Source organism: Choloepus didactylus, chromosome 18 (assembly GCF_015220235.1).
Source record: "Choloepus didactylus isolate mChoDid1 chromosome 18, mChoDid1.pri, whole genome shotgun sequence".
NCBI classification, from domain to species: domain Eukaryota; kingdom Metazoa; phylum Chordata; class Mammalia; order Pilosa; family Megalonychidae; genus Choloepus; species Choloepus didactylus.
The window spans coordinates 71,027,880-71,048,283 of NC_051324.1; the positions used below are offsets into that span (position 1 = coordinate 71,027,880).

At 55.2% G+C, this 20,404-nt stretch overlaps 1 protein-coding gene across 4 annotated transcripts in view; it reads right to left on the reverse strand.

The window, feature by feature from the left end:
• The window catches only part of JMJD6 (jumonji domain containing 6, arginine demethylase and lysine hydroxylase), a 37,316-nt gene that overhangs the window by 4,276 nt on the left and 12,636 nt on the right, over positions 1-20,404 (reverse strand). For 3 of the 4 annotated variants that reach the window (XM_037810768.1, XM_037810764.1, XM_037810765.1), the window contains 2 exons: positions 7,994-8,057; positions 3,832-3,928 (listed from right to left, as the gene is read on the reverse strand). In XM_037810768.1, the coding sequence (XP_037666696.1) occupies positions 3,832-3,928; positions 7,994-8,057 (161 nt within the window). Of the gene's footprint in view, positions 1-2,665; positions 2,747-3,831; positions 3,929-7,993; positions 8,058-20,404 lie in introns of those variants that run through there. The other variant, XM_037810766.1, reaches the window with a different exon arrangement.

The window sequence follows — 20,404 nt, forward strand, 5'->3', positions numbered from 1 at the left end:
AACAGCCCACCCACCCTTGTTTGGAGGCTGCGAGGGCTATTTAAGGTGGTCAGGCGGGTAAGTTCCTGGATGTTTCTCATCTCTGGCTGCCTGGTTGTGCTGAAGACATTTCTATCCCTGGGTCATTTCCTATTCCCGGTGGCTGGGTTTTGTCCCCTCTGAGGACTGGCACCCTTTGATGCCTGTGTGCCCACCTTTTAGAGGTGAATCAACAGAAACCCATGCAAGCAAGACACGTTTCCAGCCCATGTGAGCAGTGGGAGAATCCGGAGACCTGGCAGTGTCCTTCTGGCGCCCTCTCCTGGCGAGCGGAGGGAACGTGTAATTCTAATCAGTGCTAGAAATCCCGGAGAAGCTTGCACGGATGTGTGAGAGACAGAAGAAACCAGAAGCATGGGAAGCAACTCAGGTATCCCACAGCTGTGGTTTCTCAGACAACTCTTATCCTTCCCTGAGGTTATGCCACACAAAACACCTTCCACTGGAGTCATTTCCACTCCCGTATGTCAGGACAGTCCCTGTGGACCTTTAGAATGGAGGACATGCTGGGGCTCCGGGTCCCCACTCTATCAGTGCCAACTTAGCCTGCAACCCAGATGCCATTTTTCCTCTGGGACCATAAGATGGGAAGAATTGATGGAGTACAAGGAGAGGAGAAGCAGGTTGTGCTCCTTCTTGCCAAACTGTGGAGCCAGCCAAGCCTGACCAGCTTCCCTGGCTCTGGGGGGCAATCAGGAGCCCCTCCCACAGAAGCAAGTGGGAACCCAGGACTCCCCCAGTGAGGCAGAGCCAATGCTATGAGGCCAGGTGAGCCTGAGGAGGAAGGGGGGCAGTCAGTGACAAAGCAGGGTCTGTTTTAAGCAGCAGCCTCTGGATTTACAAACCTTACCACTTTCTGTCCCTTGGGAATCTGATCTGTGAGCAGCTCCAAGGAGGGGATGCCTAATTAAACACGTGGAAGAAATATCTGGGGCCTCTTACTTTCAGCCTTCATTCCTAATTGCCATGCCCTGAAAACTTGTGAAATGAGGCTTCTGAGGAATGCAGAAACTAAAGTTTTAGGCTCTAGCTATTGATAACATTTACAGAGTGGATAAACATGTAGGGGCAGGGACTTGCAGTTTATTTAACTAGTTTTACAACTTGTCTGGGGATCCTGAACCTCGAGGAAGGGATAGATGCAGGCACAATTTGGTCAGGGAAGAATCTGATTGGCAAAGCAAAGAGTACCCTTCCCGCTGCCCGTGGTTTGCCAACACCGTGCATGTTGCTTTGCATCTTGATGCTTATAGGGCAGCTCTCGGGGCTGGGACCAGAACTATCATATGCCCATCAGCTCTCCTGTTCCTCACAGGAACTATCGTGCTGTTGATGAAAAGCCAAAGCCAAACCTGCAGCCTCTGCAACCCCAAGCACCACTGGGCGAGGAACAAACACAGCTAGAACACAGCTGCAAGCTGCGGTGTGGCCCCAAGGCGGCCCCCGCGGTGCTGTGCCGGGCTGACCACATGCAGGGACAAGAGGGAGCGAGCAGAGGCCACAGCCAAGGACACACACCCGCACACGTCAGAGCCCCGTGGAGCATGCTGGGTGGGGGCAGCAAGGAGGATGAGCGTGAAGGCCTGCCCCGCCCCGTGAGGACCATGTTCCGGGGCCATGGAGCCCCCCTGCCCCTCCTCAGCTCAGGCACACCGACGACAGCCCCAGGCTGCGGGTGAGGAGTCCAGAACTCCTCTCCCACCCAGGGAGCACACAGCCTCGATCCCACGGAAGAGCCCCGAGGGCGTGGCGAAGGGGTCCTTGAAGATACGGCGGGAAAGGGCCTTCCTGGACAAGGGAGAGTCTGCTCTCCTAGAAAACGATGGAGAAGGCACTTTCCCTCCCCATTTCCAGGGACCCGGCTCTGAACACTGGGTGACAGTGGGGTCTGACCCCTGCCCAGTCTGCTGACAGCCTTGCCTTCAGCTCTGTTCTAACAGACGCCCAGGTGCACGATGCACATCAGCCTGGGCAAATGGAGTAAGGCCGAGGTCCGGGGGCCCTCTCAGGGCACGGGGCCTGTCAGCCCTGTATCCTCTCACCCAGGGGCGCAGACCTGCCCTCTAAGGGCTTTGTGGGTCACACTCTCCCTGTTGCAGCCACTCAGCTGTCACTGTAGCGCAAAAGCAGCCAGGACAGTATGTCAACAAATGAGCAGGGCTGTGTCCATCAACCCCAGCTTTACAAAAAGAGGCTGCCATTCGCCGGCCCTTCTCTAATTGTGAAAACCTGCCTGTGCTCCAACTCGGGAGCACAGATGGTTTTCGGTGGCTCTGCCCAGCAATGATCACTGAGCTGCGGCTTCTTAGGCAAAGACGAAAGCCACGTCAGCTTGGCAGTGAGGCTCCCTGGGGTCCTGGGGACGACAGTTTTCCCCGAGCCTCACAAGGAGGCACCAGCGCCCCAGCCAGCTGGCCTCCCGGAACTAGTGATCCCAGTAGGGGCCCGTGGGCCGGGGCTTCCTCGTGCTTGAGCAGAATGAGACGGGGCCAGGTGGGGTGTCAATGAATGAGCTGGTTATGAAGGGGGTGGATGAGGGGGGCTTCGAGCACATCAGCTGAGTTGGGGACACATTAGCAGACAGTATGAGGGAAATGGCACTGGTCTGGGAAGTCAATCTCCTTACCAAAAGGGTTTGCAAGAATGTTGGTGGCTCAGGACTTAGGGAACTTGCTACAGGGAAGTGAGGTCAGAGGTCAGCTCAATCCTGAAATATAAAGGTGGCAAAGCCGGTCACACCAAGGCAGTGTCCTCAGTGCCGAGGAGGTGGGGGAGGGGGCTTTCTCTCCACTGTGCTTGCAGGGTCCCCCCACCCCCATGGGGAAAAGTGCCTTCTCGGTGAGGTTCACAAGAGCTGATGACATCGCAGGAGGGGAAACAGATTCTCCAGGGCAGGTTCTGACTTTTGAGGGTCTCTGGGTGGCTCGGTCAGCAGTGTTCCGAAAGTGCCACCGAGTTCTGCAAATCTGAAGTCACCAACCTTCCATTCCTCTCTGGGCTGGAGTACTAGCTTGTGCCATGAGTAGAAGGGTCACTGCCAGCCCCTCTGGGTGCCAGGGCTCAGAAACCAGCACAGCTGCCAGCAGACTTGCTTTAGCCAGAGACCCAGCCATGGCATGGCAGAGCAGTCTGCATGCCCGTGAGGTGGTAGCTGGGCTCAGGTTCAAACAACCCTTTCCCTCTGTGGCCTTCCCTAGCTGTCCCACCACTTCCAGCATGTTCCTCAGCCTCAGGGTGGGGTTGAGTGAAAATGTTGACGGACGCCTGGTGGATGTGCACTGGGTGTCCGGCTCTGGGGGATAGCCCCGTTCTAAAAACGAGAAGCTGAGCAGCTGCAGTTGCCTTCTGAGCTCCATGGAGCAGAACAGATAAAAAGATTACACTGCAGGCGCTGGGCAAGGAGGGGAGGGGTGGGGGAGGCTGCCAAATGGATGAGCCCGGAGAATCGTGCTTTGTCCTGAGTGATAAATTGGTTTTGTCATGTACTCTGCGTGTGAGTGAGCAGCTGGGCCTGCTCCAGGCTTGGCCCTGGCGTGTCACTTTTTATTTCGGGGGGGTGGGGGTGGGAAGGGGTGCGTGTGTGGCGGGGTAAGGATGCTCCAAGGGGGCTCTCAGGGGAGTACTTGAGTCTGGTGACTATGACCAGGACAGAAAAGAACCCCTAAAACTAAAGCGGAAGGTGGGGTCACTGGGGGGCATGGCTTGTGGGCACATGCCACACCAAGGGCTCTCGGGGGCACTCTGAAGGAAAGCAGCTCACCCCCAGCCGCGAGGGGCTGGCCCCTTGCCCACCTTTGCTCTTCATCCAGCTCTTCTTTGGTCATCATCTTCTTGTACTGGGTTCCCCTCAGCTTGCCCGGGCTGTACTGGAAGGAGAAGGGCCTCTCTCCTGGAAGGGGGCACCAGGGAAGCACAAGGGCAGAGATTTAGATTCTGGGGGCCTGCCACCAGCTCAGAGCCCCCTTTCCCTTTGCTCTCAAAAGAGAACCCATCCCTGTGCATCCAGCTTGGATACTGCCCAGGCCCCAGATGTTCGGGGATGTTGCTTTTCTCTCCACTGCCTGAGCAGGGCAGGTCCGCCTTGCATCCCCTTTGCATTAAATCCTCGCATGCTTACAGATCCCTACAGCTGGGCCCCGAGGAGATGCCCAAACAGTCCTGAGACAGGCAGAGAGAAAGCAGCCCCTCCTCGTAAAGCATCCCTTGGCCAGTGATGCCTCCCTCCAGGGTGCAGGCGAGTGGTGGACAGCGCAGCCTGCTATCCCTTCCGGCCGAGCCCCTGCCAGCCTTTTCTGTTGTCATCTGGAAGCCCCGTGCTAAGTGATCAGCAGCCAGACGAGCAGAGGCTCAGCTCCGGGAAGCCGAGGAGCTGGGGTCGCCACCCCTCCCCGGGGCCCCAGGCCAGAGGGCAGCCTGCCAGTGTGAGACAGGCAGGGGGGCCCCCACACTCCTGCAGCTCCCCCAGCCTCCCTGGGCTTGGGGCAGCTGCGGGACTCTCGCCTTACGCCAGGAGTGTCACGTCAGTCGGCCCCTTCTCTCCCCTCGCTTCCCTGGTTATTAGGAATCTGAAGAAACGCACCCAGACCAGTGGGGAAAGGGGAGCCCTGCGGGCTTTTCCACCTCGGTCTGAGGAATCCAAACCAGCGCCTGTGACTGGACAGCTACGCCCGGATTTGCCGGGGCCTGAGAGCAGACCCTGTGGCTGCCTCCAGACCCCCGAAGGGCAGACTGCAAGGGCTGGGGAGATCACACTGGGGCTTGAGACAGAGAAAGCAGGGGTGTGTGTGACAAGCAGTGGATGCACGTGCTGGCAGAGGGCAGCGGGTACCCAAGACAAGGGAAAGGGCAGAGCAGAACAAAATGGGGGCTGAATGCTGCTGGAGAGAATTCTCCCTCTGGGAAGCAAAGCCTTTAAGCAGTGCCTTTCGACTAAGCAGGTGTAAGGTCTAGCTCCCTGAGCAGCCCTGGGGACCAGCCCTGGGCCCGAGGAGAGCTCAATGGCTTGTGATCTCCAGTAACATAAAAGAACTGCATATGCAAACTGTCCCCTTATATGCATGCTGTTTTTTTGCTGTTGCTATTCCAGAAGATTTTACCCCTCTGTTGTTCCAATGTTGGGAAATCTCAAACTCCTCCAGGTCTTGTCAGCCTGGCCCCTTTTACCTCCTGGCAAAGGTCAAGTTTATCAGAAAGGCCAACAGGGGCGGGGGTGGGTGTGTTCACTGTTCAAGGGGAGGAAAAGGCTACCACCTCCCCGATTTGGGATTCTCTCTAGGCTGAAAGGGACTAACTTCCATATGTAATTCTGAACCCAAACATCATGTTGTGGGGTGCTAAGTTGTCCTCTCATCGAAACCCTGCTTTGCAGAAGAAAGCCGGTCTGCTTCCACTGTACCGTGTCTTCCCGTGGGCGTCCTCGGCCCAGGCCCCCGTCCAGGGGCTTGACCTTTCCTCAGGAAGCAGCTACTACATTTGCACAAGGATTTTATTTGCTCTTTGTTCATTCAACAAATATTTATGGAGCACTATTCTAGGTGCTGAGCACATAGCAGCGAGTGAACCATGCAGTGAGCAAATACAAGTTCAAGTTTGCGGGCGAGCACGAGGGCTGGGCAGCAAAGGCCAGCAGCGGAGGGCAGGGAGTGGGCCGCTCGGAAGTTTCCACTGGGGGTCAGGACCGGCTTTAGAGAAGGGGGTGTCGAGCCTTCAGAAGTTGGGAGGGACAAGCCCTGCGGGGTTCTGGAGGGAGACAGATCCCGAGGGCCAGGGTGTCAGGACCAACAAGGAGCCGGTGACACGAGTGGGTGAGGGGGGCAGGGAGGCGATGTGTGGGCCTGGGGCCACGGTCCTCACCCTGGGAGGAGAGCTCTGGGAGCCTGGAGCAGAGACAAGGCTAACTGATCCCTCCTTCTCCAGCTCCCAGGAGCCAGCTCCCCTTCTGGCCAAGCTCAGTCCAGCCAATGCCCCAAGGGCTGGAAAGCACCAGAAGCGTCCAGCAGTACAGGGTAGGGATGCAATGCCACTGGGGATCCGGAACCTACTGTGAGCAATTCAGCCTGCTGCTTAGCCCTGCTGCCTTCATCCTGGTAGAAACGAGGGGACTGGATCTCTGGCTATCACCCAATCCCAAAAAGCCTGCCACAGCCTGCATCTCCATGGAGCTGAGCTGCGGCAGCAGCATGACCCTGCAACCACCTCTCACTTTTGAACATCAAAGAGACAAATGACAAAGAAAACCAATCGATCTCAACATCAAGGTCATTGTGTTAGTTTGTTTTAGAAAAATAAAGGCTAAAAACTTCTGCCAGCTTGGTACTACCCTAGGCTTCAGTTTATGGGCCAGGTCTGATTAGTTTCCTGAGCCAGACACAGCAAATGACTTGCAAAGCCTTTAGCATCATCAGATGTGGTGTTCCGAGGGACACTCAGGTGCAGCCAATTTCCCTGGCCCGTGAGAGGTCAACGTGAGAGCCCCAGGGAGAGGGGCTGGGCCGGGCCTTCCTCCTCCAAGTCGCTTAGGGACAGTCATCTCTGCCACTAATCAATTAGCGCCCGGAGCCAGCTGCTCACTGCTGAGGGCGGTGGGTCCCCTTGATGTTTTCTTCTGACAGCTGGGGCCATAAACCAGGCAGGAGGGCGGGGCGGGTGGACGGCCAGGGGCAGCAGCTCAGGTAAGGAGGAAGGGCGCAGCTGGGTGTGGGGTGCACCCCCAGGGTGGACATCCTGGGGACCCACAGCCTTGTAAGAATCAGGCTGAGACCCTTCCCTGACCTCGCCCAGGGGCTCCCGCTGGCCTCCGCATCCACACAGACGTCTCCATGCAGCCATCTCCGGCCGCCTGCCAGGGACATCCAGGGCCACAGTTTCTGCGAGTCCCTAACTCGCTGATGATCTGGGAGAACCAACCCCTCGGAGAGCGGAGAGCGAGGATCCTCCCTGGAAGAGGCTGATGTCGCAGCCCGGCCATCGTCTGCTGACGTGTCCGGCCCTTTGCCATCTCACATGCGGATTTGCTAGAAACCCAGAGCCCTGTTTGGTGGGGGGGGGGGTCCAGGAGAGAAGGTGGTGCGGCCCCCGCCCAGCCCTGCCGGCCCCGCCCGGCCTCGGACGGCATTCCTGCAGCCCTCTCTTTCCACCGCTCCTGCCAGCCGCAGAGTTAAAGGCACAGCAACAGTCTTGCCTCTTCAAAATTATGAAATATTTCAAACATACACAAAAGTACAGAAAGTAATATATGTCAATCATGCACTTCCCATGGAGATTTAACAAATGTGAACACTCTGCTATATTTGCTTCTATTTTTTTTTTTTTTTTTTAAGCAATAAAGCGTGACAGGTGTGGCTGGAGCCCCAGATGGGTCTTTGCTTGGGCATCTGCCTGGGCACAGCCCCTGGGTGCCTGGCAAACTTGGCCAGTCACTGTCCCTGTGCTGCCCCCTTCCCTTGTCAGAGCCTCCTGGGGTCCAAGGGCCAGGGCAGGTCTGCCCAGTTAGCCTGAGCTGCTCAGAACCCAGGCGTTTCCTCTCCCGGGGCCTTCACTCTGCAGAGAGCACGGGTAGCAAGCAGCCTGTGAGGAGAGGACACTGGTCCCCATAAAACAGGGCAGAGATGTCCACAGAGAAGCATCAAACGCAGGAAGCAGTGACAGGAGGGGAGCGAGGAGGTGCCCTGGGATCCGAGTGTCAGGGCTCTGGCGCTGTCAGGACCCACTGCTCGATTTATTCCCGAGATGGCCCACCTGTATCTCGAGCCAGCTCTCACCTTACAGGTGAAAAGCCAAGCTGCAGGTGCAGACACAGCTGCAGGAGACACCCCCACTTCCCAGCCCTCTCCCTAATGCCCCCTCCCCTCTCCTCCCCTCCTCTTTCCACCCAAGTCCACTGTGGCCCAGCCCAGCCGCCACGGCCAGACAGACGAGCCCCCCTCAGCAAGGGGCCGGGCCAGGTCTCACTCACCATCATCTTCCTCGGGCCCTGCTTGGGGTGAGTCCTTCTCGCCGTCCGAGTCCAGCTCCTCTTCCTGTGAGACAAGGAGAGGGGTCAGCATCTAACAGGCAGTCGGCGACGGCCACCCTGGATGTCTCACCGAGGCGTGGACACTCAGTAAAGCAAACCGAACCCTGGAGCCCACTCTCGAGAGGAGCAGGGGACACAGCAGCAAGCAAGGGCCTCGTGGAGATGGGGAAGTGGTGGAAAGAATTAAAGGAGAGCTGGAAGGGGGATGTGAAGGTCCACTAGGACACAAGTGCATGGCAGGGGCGCAGTCCTGGGTGGGAGCTGCTGTGTGGGGGGCTGGGTCAGCCACCAGGGATCCTCTGTGACAGCAGCGCAAACGCAGCCGAGGCCACGAAGATGCCAAGGGTGAGGCTCTGGGTGCCTCTCTGTACCTGGGTGCTTGTCAGAGCTTTTGACAGGCCAGGGACGCCCACCCCCATCGCATGAGTGTGCAGAACCAGGGCCATGAGGAGACACAAGAAAAGCTGGCTGAGTTCTCTGGTTCCCGGGGCCCAGCCGGGCACCCAGGGAAGCTGCACCAGTGGTAGTGGGTGCTCTCTGCTCCTCCCAATGTCTTTTTCTGTTCCTCAACCATTTCAGTCCGTTTCCCCCAAACTGGAGCTTCACCTCTGTCACCCCTGGTTCTCTCCCATGCATAGACGCAATAAACAGATGGTTGGAAGGAATGTTCGGGGCAGCCTTGGTTGAAGGAAGGGGTGACATCAACTCTCAGGAATGTTGGAGGATGAGAGAGAAGCACCAGATCTGCTCCAGCTTTGTGGGAATTAAAGGGCGTGGAGGCAGATGTGCCACCAAGGAACGGTGACTTGGAAGTCCAGCGGGCAAAAATAGAAATGACGACAACTGTAAGGGTCAGGAGCTCCCATATGAATGAGCTGTCACATGGCCGAGAAGGTAGCCCAGCAGACAGATTCAAATCAAGGCCTTTCGGACCCCCAGGCCTCCAGATTCCCGGGGAGTCCAGCCAGAGCGGGGAGCTTTGGCAGGAGCACCAAGCACCAGACAGGCTCGGTAACAAAACACAGCGGGCCCAGCTGGGAGTCAGTTCCCACAAGCCCCAAAGCAGGCCGTAGCGGCAAACCAAGAAGGACCTCACATTTTGGAGTGTTCCCTCTTGACTACACAAAATGCTTCCCGGGAGGAGCTGGGGGTGGGGGTCACAGGCCTCGGCTCCTCCCCACCTGGCAGTCTATCAGCAAGACTTGCTCTATCCCACCGCCAGCCAAGCTCCTCTGAGCACAGATCAGCACGGGGGGTGAGGGTCCAGAGACCTCCCACGTCTTGCCCAGCAAAGCGTCTGTGGCTGAGGTGAGTGGACAGGCCCCTCCGGGGGTCGGGAAAAAGAGGCCCTCCCTCTGACTCGGCAAACCCAGGTGTGGGAATCTGCTCGAGACTGGGAGAACGTGTATTCCAATGACTGCAGAATGAATGATGTGCAGTGGAAAACAAGACCAAACTGGAAACTGTCCAGATGTTTATCCATAGGGTTGAATAGCATAGTGTTAAACCTGTCTGGTTAATACATTAACCAGAATGTTAACTGGCTGAATACATTAGAGAGTGTGCACACCATGCAACACTGAGTTTAAAAAGGAGGTGTTGGTACCCACTGATGTGAAAAGTGCATCAAGATAAACAATAAAGAGAAAGAGGTGAGCAGCGGTACATGTAAGGAGCGCAAGCTCACTGGCGTAATTGTTAAAATGCAGGGAAAAACTTTTCTGAAGAACACACGAGAAGCTGTTGACAGCGGCTGCCTTTGGGGAGAGGAGCTAAGGGGGAGGGAGGGAGGGAGGGCAGTCTCTTTTCATTTTGTACACTTCAGTGTAATTTTGATTTTCTGATAAAATGCATGGATTACTCTTACTGTATATATATTTTTAATACTAACATGGGTCTTTGAACAGCAAGGTTATAGGCTAGCTTTTCCCCTTTATTTTCTTCTGTATTTAAAAAAAGAGAGAGAAGAAAGAAAAAGAAAGGATAGACAAACCGCCATTAACTCATTCAGGGCTGGCCCTCAGAAAAGGCCCAATATTGTGTCTAGGGAAGAAGTCAGTTCTCCTCCTATGTGCGAGGGACACAGAGATGAAAAGAAAAAACAACAAAACAAGCTGAGTCGCTGTTCTCAAGGAACTCATGGCCCAATCGGAAAGACATACAAACAAATCACTGCAATCCTGGGTGAGAAACGCAAGAGCCAAGACGGACCTCTGTTTTCCCAAAGGGACTTGGCACCAGCAGAGCTGCCACATCCTCCTGGGGAGAGGCTGGTACCCGAGAGAGGCTGCATACTCGGCTTCTGAAGTGAGACATTTTTCAAACTGTGCCTGTGCCCATGACCGGGTGAGGGTCATGAAATCACTTTAGAGTTTGCTATTTGAAATAAAAAAAAAAAAATGTGTAGCCAAAGCCTTGATGCGACTTCTAGCTTTAGTAACGTCAGAAGTGCTCCCATCTTACATACAAAAAGCGGCATTTGTGAGGTTATTTAACTATTTAAAAAATATTTGTGTTTGTTATTCAAATTCAGTATAACCATCATCTTATGCCATACATGGCTCTAGCTGATTTTCAACCTCTGACAACATTTTCGTTGGCTGATGGCCAGTGACTGAAAGGACTGCATTTGTGATGAATCCAGCCTTACAGTCTTCCAGAGAATGAGGATTTGATGCATGCTAAGTATAAAGCAAATTTAAAGAAATAAATATTCAACTGATATGTTTTGTATCCTCATAGCACTGATACTTCTTAAGTTATTACAACTTAAAACTGCACGAAGATTTTGGGAATACTTTATATCTGAGAATTGAATTAAAGAGAAAATAATATTTAGTGTATGGTAGAGGTAAGTATTGTTTCATAAAACTTTTGTTTCAGTTGTGTGACTTTATATATTGAGTGCTGTGATGGTTAGTTTCATGTGTCACCTTGGCTAGGTTTGGGGTCCAGTTGTTTGGTCAAGCAGGCACTGGCCTGATCGCCACCTGTGAGGGTATTTCATAGATAGATTTGTATCTATAATCAATCGATTGCATCTACAGCTGACTGTATCTACAATCAACAAAGGAGATTATCCTCAGCAATGTAGGATAAGAGCCAGAACTGAGGATTTCAGAAGTCAGAAAAGAATTTCTGCCTCGGCTTCATTTCAGGCAGCCAGGTTCCCTGGGGAATTCAACACCACCGTTATCAGGGTTTCCAGCCTGTGGCCTGCCCTACAGAATTCAGATATGGCAGCCCCCACACTCTCATAAGCACAGCCCAGGCAAAGGCACGGGGGCATGGGGTACCCCACTTTTCCAGCGACTCCTCAGAGATGGGAATGACGGCAGGGTAGCAGAGTAAATGACACAGAGTGGACGGATATGCGACTGGGAAGGAGCGCAGGGCCTAGACGAGGGACATCTTAGATGGGACTCTAAAGAGTTTAGGCTTGCTTCTTCAGGCAGTGGAGAAACAGGATGAGATCTGCATTTTGGAGCAATGTGTTAGTGAGGGGCAAGATAAGAGGGTTAAACATGGAGGTGAGAGACGATAGGGGCCTGAACTCAGAGGCTACAGGAAACTGGTCTGCAGTTCAGTGTCTGTTGCATGCATCAGTGAAGGTCTGGCTGCAGCTGGCCCAAGGTCACCCTGTCCCTTTGGGTCCCTCCCACTCTCAGGTGTGCTCCCCCTTGGCCAGAGCCGCGGCGCAGGGCCACAGAGAACTTGGCACCGGCAGCACCTGGAGGAGCCTGAAGCCAGCTGAGCACCGGGCCCTCTGCATGTCCACTTCTGGGGCGGCAGTGTAAGGAAACTGGAACAGAGCAGCTGCTCAGAACATAGACGGCAAACCTTACAAAAGGCTGTTACCGTTTGATTCCTTGCAAGCCCTTGGTCCCAAGAGTGCTTCAGGGTGCCGGGACTTCTTGAAAGTAAACCAATTTCAAGAAAATTGTGGTGTGAAGAGGCTGGCACCCTCCCAACCGTCCCCCACGCAGGCCCAGGCTGAGGCCCAGCTCCAGTCGCCTCGCTGTCAATGTTTTATTACCAAGCAGAGACCAAGCTTTAGCTCATGTGTTCTGCGATCATTTTCTAATTCAGCTTTTTCCTCCAGTAGAGGGGGTGGCGGTGGGAGAGAGAAAGCAGGGGGAAAGCACCTGCCGACACTCAATGCCGAGAGCCAAGACCAGGGTCTTCCAGAGGCCAGAGGGTGAGTGGGTAGCAGGGGGTACGGGCAGTGCAGGGCTTGGAGGGACGGTGCCACACCAGCCTGAGGGCAGGGGGCTGGACTCGTACCCCATGGGCAGCACACGGCCACCACGACTACCTGGGCTGACCCATGCCCAGTGCAGGGCACTCAAGTGTGTGTGGGGGATGGGGGAGGCAGACAGAGAGACAGACAGAGACGGGGAGAAGGGGAACCGACAGGCAGAGAGAAAGACACAGAAGACCGAAAGAACGAGAGAGCAGGGGCCAGAAGGCAGGAGCAGCCAGGGAGCCGGCCCAGCCCTGTCCTCCCCAAAGGACCTGTGGACCCCATGAGCAGCCCCCAGAGCCACCTCTTGCTGTGACCGCACCAAACATGCCTGCTAATCGGAGTGACTTGGGAGGACAGGAGCTCCCAGGGGCAGGTGGAGAGTGAGGCCATTCTGGTTTGCTAGAGCTGCCGTTATGCAAAATACCAGAAATGGATTGGCTTTTATAAAGGGGGTTTATTTGGTTACAAGTTTAGTTCTATGGCCATAAAAGTGTCCAAATTAAGGCATCAACAAGAGAATACCCTTACAGAAGAACAGCCAGTGGCTTCCGGAACACCTGTCAGCTGGGAAGGCACATGGCTGGCGTCTGCTGGTCCTGGGTTGTGTTTCAGCTCCTCTCAGCTCCTGTGTGTCCGTAGCCTAGCATCTTGAAACGTCCTTCTGTCCACAACTCCAAGCATCTCTGAACATCTCTGTCAGCTCCCAAGTGTCTCTCCAAAAGTCCCTCTCAGCTGCTCTCGGGGTATCGTGTCCTCTCTTAGCTTCTTTGGAGCAAACTCTGGGCCAGCATCTCAAAGTGTCAGCAAGCGTCTGGGCCTGTGCGGGCTCTTGTTTTCGACTCCAGCAAACTAATCCAAGACCCACACTGAATGGGCGGGGCCAAATCTCCATGGACATAGTCAATCAAGAGGTCACACCCTAATCAAAAGGATTAATCAATCTGCCCCCACCCCCCAACAAGATTGCCTTAAGGAATATGGTTTTTGGGAAGACATAATAGATCCAAACCTGCACAGAGGCCATTCCTGCCTCCCCTGGGGCTGCCTGTCCCTCCCTGCCCCTCAGCAGAGAGATAACAGGAAGCTCTCAAAACCAAGGAGCCTGCAGATTTCCCTTCACTTCTCTGCAGCCTGTGGGGGCGGGGGCAAGTCAAGGCATTCCTCCTCAAAAAGGAATCTATTAAGCAATCGGGTTGCTCATCTTTTCCATCCTGGAGGAGCATCAGCTGCTGGGGGAGCGGAGAAAGCAGCAGGGCTGGCCCAGGTCCCACCGCTCTCCACACACCCCATCAAAACAGCGCAGCCGTTCTCACGCCTTCAAAGGGCAGCTCCAGGCTGAGGCCTTCGGGCTCTGCTCTCTAGATCCATATCTGCTACCGGAAGAGGCGTGGCCCATGGGACAAGAATTTGCATCCAGAATCTAATAACCCGTCTTGTCCCAATCAGTCCCCTCTCAACCTGTCCGGCTGTCTCAGAGGCCACAGCCCCTTGGAGACTTCATCCTGGCCTAGAAATTTTGATTCAAATCTGACTCTTCCTTTCCATTCCTGATTTCTAAACTCTCAACTTCCCTTAAAAGGTCTCCTGGATTCACCCTCCACTCTCCACACCTCCTGCCACGATCACTTAATGCCTTCGCTGCTGCACTCTCCTCCGTTTCATCCTGCTCTGAGGACATCTTAATGTGCCGACTTCAGGATGCGTTTCCTGCTCAAAAGCCCGTGATGATGCCCGCCTCTCGCCTACCATCCCTCCACCTGGCTTTCCGGGTTCTCCCACTGCCCGTCAGATTCGTGAGGTCCATCTCCCTAATGGGTCCATTTGTCTGATGGAGACGTGGTCTCATCTCCCGCCCCTGGGTGCACCGCAGGGTGGGCAGCATCTAGAACTCAAGGTGAACCTCTGGCCAAGGCCCCAGGCTTGTGCTCTGTCCGTCGCGGTCCTCCTCTGTCTGGGCAGGTGCCCCCCAAGTCACAGGGCCTGACTCGAGGGCCTTGGAGTGATTCTGGCTCAGCACTTTTATCCTGACCTCGGCCTGTGGGGCCCTGGAGCTCCACACGGGGCTGCGGGGGCTGCTGCACGGGAGGAGGGGAGGGGATAAGAGGGCACAAGACCCCGACTCGGCGCAGTTCTGCTTTGCCTTTACGTATTGGGATTCCATAAAGATTTAAGAGGGAAAAAAGAACAAGGTGCTTTAAAAAATGTTAGAAAACCACTGATCTGATGTGGCTTCCACCCAATGCAAACTGTTGATAAAATCTTTGATGAACTGATGGTTCTCTAGTCTCTGTCGGAACACACTTAGTACCGGGAGCTCACTACCTCGCACGGCAGTCTGCCTCTTTTTGGACCTGATGTGCATAATACCCAGCTCTAGCATTTCCTGCAGGCAGGCGGCATGTCAGGCACTGGGCTGGAGACCCTAGGGCGGTCCTACCAGACAGGAGCCGACAGTGCTTTCTTTTTTCTTTTTCTTGTTCTTTCAGCTTAGTCATGCAACAGCTATTTATTGAGCAGCTACGGTGTGCAGGGCCTGCAAGGGCACTGCTCTCAGGAGCAAACCTCCAACCATGGCAGACAACGCACAGTAAGATAAAAGATGATTCCACACAGTATTACGTGCCATGGGGAAAGTCAAATGCAGTCAGGAGTGTGCGCACAGGGGATTAGGGAGGTGGCTTTTACAGCCACTATGATGGGCAAGGGCCCAGAGGCTTGAAAGATGAGAAGGAGCCATCGTGCAAGGATCAGGGCAGAGGAGTGGGGAGTCGGGGTGCAGGCACTGGGCAGTCCTGGTGTGTCCGAGCACCAGAAGGGCCCCTGCAGCTGCCACAGAGGGGCTGGGGGGGTGGTGTGGGGGGCCTCAGAGAAGCTGGCAGAGTCAGGTAGGGTCCTACCTTGCATTTGACTTTCCCCATCTTTTCTGCATGCAGTGGAAGCTACTGGTGGACTTTATGCAGGGGAAGGATGAGCTACGGTGTCTGTGTTGTGAAGGTCAGGCTAGCTGCAGGGCGAGCATGGCGGGGCGGGGCAGTGGGGGCAGCGGCTGGGAAGCAGGGAGGCCCGTCAGGAGGTTATTGACCAGCTCGGGTGACTCAGAGGTTGGAGTAGTGGCCAGACAGATGGACAGAAGTGCCCAGATGGGCGTATATTTAGGAGATGGAGCTGATGGGACTTGCTGATGGAGGGAAGGCTGGCAGGGGAGGGAAAAAGCGAAAACTAAGGACAGCACCTGGGCTCTGGCCCGAGCAGCTCTGCGTGCTAGTGGGATCCTGGTTGGGGTAAGGAACTCCTCGGTGCTGGGGGAGGGCAGGTGGGGGGTGCGATGGTGGACAAAACCAAGCACTTATTAAACTGGCTGCTTTGAGGCACTCATCAGACAACCAAAGGGAAATGTCCAGTAGGCAGTGGCCGTACGAGATGCAGCTCAGGCTGACGAATCCACTTGGGTGTCATCAGCTGTTGACGGGGGAGGATGGTGGCCAGACATGGACGTTACGAGCCTTTCTAGCTGAGGTAGAGCAAAGGAGGAACACTGGACAAGCAGACGACTCGAGGGAGACTGATGGAGATTCACTGGTCACTAGAGCAGCTCCACACCCAGGGCGGTGAGGAGCCAGCCTGTGCTCCGTTCAAATGTCCTGGGCTCCCACCTCCTAAATCAATCGAGGGTACACTCTCAACCCCTGAACCTTGAAGTCCCCCTCACCCAGGTGGTCCAAGCAAGCCAGGGTCAGTCCTATCGGACTGAGGGTTTGGGCACTGTTCCCACAGGAGGATGTAGGGGGCATCGAAAGCTTTCAGTTTCTGACCAAGTAGCAAATGATATGAACCCCAGCAAACCTCTATCCACCATCACCTCGGCACCCCTGCAGGAGGGGGTTTCTGAACCGGTCGGTAAGTCCTGCTCAATCATCTGCCCTTAACAGTGGCAAGCTGGGAGTGGTCAAAGGCAACTTGTTCCAGAAATGCCCTGGCCGCCAGGGAGTTGGCATTCCTCAGGCAGCACACCCACCGGTGTCCCAGGCTGGTCTCTCCTCCCCCGCCGTGGTTTGGGCCAACTGTCTGGGGAAGAGAAGAGCTCCATACAAAAGGGAAACTGTCTACATGGCAGCATGCCGGAGATTTTATTTCTAACTCTCCAAAGCTAGGCAGCTTTTTTCCTTAAGACATTTTCTTTAAAAATTGACAACTTCTCACTAAGTAGAAAATTCTGACAGCTAAATTTTCTGTTGCTACCAAGACTACTTGTCTCTGGAAGAAAGAACAAGGGTTAGCTGTTAGGAAAGCCCCTGGACTTCTTTCTCAAATTAAGAGAAAATTAAATTTTGAGCTTAGCACAACATTACCGAAAAACCCCCTTGAACTATCAAACATTGACCTCTATTTACAGCTCAGTGAATGCACATCATTAAAATTACTGTGAACACCCTGTTTTTGTGTCCTCCTTTCTTCCCTCCCTTATTTTCTACCAATTTGCTTATTAGTCCAATGTCTTAATTAATGGACCTTTGGATTGTTTCCAGTTTTTGTCCCCCAGCAGATAGCTGTTCGGCCCTCAGCTACCCGGCTTCTTTGCTTTTGGTAAGAGAGTGGAAAGTGGGGCCACGCTGGTATCACAAAGGACAGGGCACATGACGGGGAGGGGATGCTACCTGCTCCTCGAATCTTCTGGTCATGGTGGCCTCTACGAGGGTCCGCCTTGTGCTATGAGGCTGGTGAGGGCAGGGGACACATGTTGGGCCTAACAGCTGGACAACTTTGGAGATGCTGAACCGGGCCACATTGCACAGTGAGGACAGACGGACAGGGGCTGTGTTACCCGAGCAAACCACCACCACCTAGTGTCTGAAAGACCAAGTCCTTTCCCGAGAAGTTCCCTATTGGGTCTCTTTTCTTTTTTAATGTTCTATGTCAAAAATTCCAAACCTGTCAAAAAGTATACAGTGAACACCCATCTGCCCTTCATCTGCACTTGCCGACTGTTAACATTTTGCCGCCTTGCGTTCTCTCTCCATGTACACACCCACCCCCTGCCCCTTCTTTTTCTGGAAATCTTTGGAGTCATGGCATGTCACCCCTGAAGGCGTCTTCAGCAGGTGTCTTCCTGAGGACAAGGACATTTTTCTCCATAACCACAATCCCAGAATCATACTTAAGAAATTTAGCATTGACACAATAAAATGATTTAATAAACCATTCACATTTGAAATGTACCAATTATCCTCCAAGTGTCCTTTAGTGCTCCCTGATTAAAAATTCAGTCAAGAATCAAGCATTGCATTTGGTGATCAGGTCTCTTCGTTTAATCTGGAAGCGTTTCCCTCCCTGTTTTGTTTCTCATGACGCTGGAGAAAGTCCCTGCTTTGTTTCTGAGCAGAGCTGGACTTGAGCGCCAACGTGTCAGAGTCCTGCACAGACAGAGCTAGCCGACAGCGCGCTTTAATTCCTGCGCCACGCGGAGGACAGTGACCCTTTACCCATGATCGCTGTGTGAGAATCCAACGCCACAGCCTTGCTGGAGCCTACACCGCCGTTAAATACGAGGCCTGGCGATCCCCAAACCCGACCCCGCCCGTCAGCACACAAGCTGCTGCCCGGCCTTAAAAGGGATTGGCTCTCGTTCTCAGTATGGCCGGCTCCCGGGGCGAGGGTGGGCACGCGCCTGCCGGGCTTCCTGCACTCTGCCCTGCCCCACTATGCCCTGCAGGGAACAGAGAAGGGGTTCTAATACTATAAGCCCACCTCCCTTCGACCGATCTCATCCTATTTCTCTGTGCGGCACTGTCTGGGCCTCTCTGAGCCACTCTCCCTGTGCTCCAGATCCTTCTCAGTAATCAGCTTTGTGAGTCAGAGGCAGCTGTCCCGGCCCTCCCCGGCCTCATGGAGGAAGAGGACGATGGGATTAGAAGGGAAGCCGTGGGTAATGGAAAATGCAGGGGTGGGGGGGTGGCTGAGTTAAGCCGGCCCCGCCCCGGGCGGCGGTGCTGCGGTGATTACCCAGCTAAGGGCATCTGAGCGGCCACTGCTGACTTTCACTTAGCACTCAGCCAGGGAGCCAGGAGGCTGCTTGGCCCACACCCTGACTTGAGTTATTTTCCCCAGAGGTCCCTCCTGCCTGTTCTTGGGGCTCAGGAGTGTGCTAAGGAGGCAATTCTGTAACCAGCAGAAAGCCTGGGGCCTGCGCTTGAAAATGCCTCAAGTTATTTCAAGACAGTTTTTCAGCAGCTTCTTCCTCCGGTAATCCCACCACTGCAAAGGGGGAGGGGGCCATGGGTTCTGTGCGACCCCCACAGTACATCATCCAGCAGCTACTTACTGGCCATTTGTGCGTTGGATGTGAAGGGCCTCGCCAGCTCCAATAAGGCTGGGGATCGGGACCCAAAAGGGAAGGGCAAGTCCATGTAAGGAAACTTGAACGTGATTCTCACTTTGGGTGGCTTATCTCAGGACAGGGTGCTGTGGATGGAGAACAGATGCAAGGCTCGCTTCACCCTCCCCGGCAGCTGCCTCCAGCGCAGAAGCTTCTGGGCGGGTATCTGGCACACGGAATCTGGAGGCATCCATTCGCCCTGCCAGAATGTGCTTTCACCCGGAGAGGGACCCTCTGAAGGTCGCTTAAACAGCCCCAAACCCATTACAATAGATACCTCAAATGCTGAGAGCTCAAAAGCGTATTTCTTTAAGAAGTGATGCCCCCAGGGGATGGAGTTAGGACTGGGGGCCACTAAGGTGCCTTTTAAACTTCAGCCCAGAATCTGCTGCTGCGGCGAGACAAAGGGACAATGTGTAAACTAAGGGGCGAGACTGAGACTGGCAGCAAGTGGTGGCCTGAGAATACCCCACATACCTCAGGACCCCCAAAAGTGGGGGCAAGTCCGACAAATCAGCCCACACCCTCACCGGCCTGGCTAACACTAGCAGGCTCCCCAAGCGGGAACCCCAGGGTCTCGGTCCCCACCAGACCCGCCAAGCTCAGCCTGAGCCCCCGTCCTGCCTGGGGTGACACAGCAGCCCCCCTCAGGCCTGGATGGAATCCACTCTAATCACATAGCAAGTCCCTCACATGCCAAGCAAAGCGGCTCCGAGGGGGGCTGGCACACCGACTGGGTCACGAGAAGTGCCCCAGGCCCCAGCAGTGTTGCTTCCTTACGCCGGGCTCCCTCCAGCGCCAGCCATCGCCTCCAGCCCAGGGCACAGTAGCCATCGCCCTGAAGCAAACGCTCTCTGTGGCTGGCCCTGCCCCCTTCCGAGAAAAGGGCCAGATGCGGGCCTGCAGGGCCTACGGGGGCTGGAGTCCGGGGACCCTGGGTTCCAGCCAGCAGGCAGATTCCCACTCTGGAGAGGCACTGGAAAAACTGTCTGGAGCTGGCGCCAAGGGGACGCCAGAGGGACAGCTTTCTGGATATTCGGAAGTGGGACCGTGTGGTGGGGACAGGTCTGCGGGAGGACATGGGAAGGGCTCAGGGCCAGGTGGGGAGGGCGTTTAGGGGCGCAGCTGTGCGGGAGGAGGTCTCTATCCCGCTGGCTCGCTGCACCAGAGGGGAAGATGCGCCAAAGCACGTGGGCCGCCTGAAAACCACAATCAAAACGAGTGGCAATTACCGCGGGCCTCTCAGTCCCCACCCCCTGGGCGTCACAGAAGACACCCCCGACCCTGGGATCTGGATTTCAGGTTGGCCTAAACAGCAAGGGCAGCTGATTGTTTTTTGTTTTGTTTTGTTTTTTTCTTTTATGAAAGGTTTATTTTTTTTTCCCAATGTCAGGACTTGAGTCCTTGAAACCTGCCACACACGCGCAGATGTGGGAGCCGGGGCGGAGAGGGGAGCGAGGGGCGTGGAGCGAACTTCCCGGCGGCTGCGGGGCCCGGGCAGGGGGAGGCGGGGAAAAGACGAGGAAGCCAACAAAACACAACTCCAGCGGGCTCAGCACTCGGCGACACTTTCTGGGAGAGGCGGGTGAGGACGCGGGGCTGCGACTTCGCCCTCCAGGAACCGCTTTCCTGCGAGGGACCCGGCTAGCGCTCGGCGGGCCAAGGGCCGGCCCGGAGGCTCGGGGGCCGCGGGCGGGTCCGAGCGGCTCTGCCGGGGACCGGGGGGCCCTGG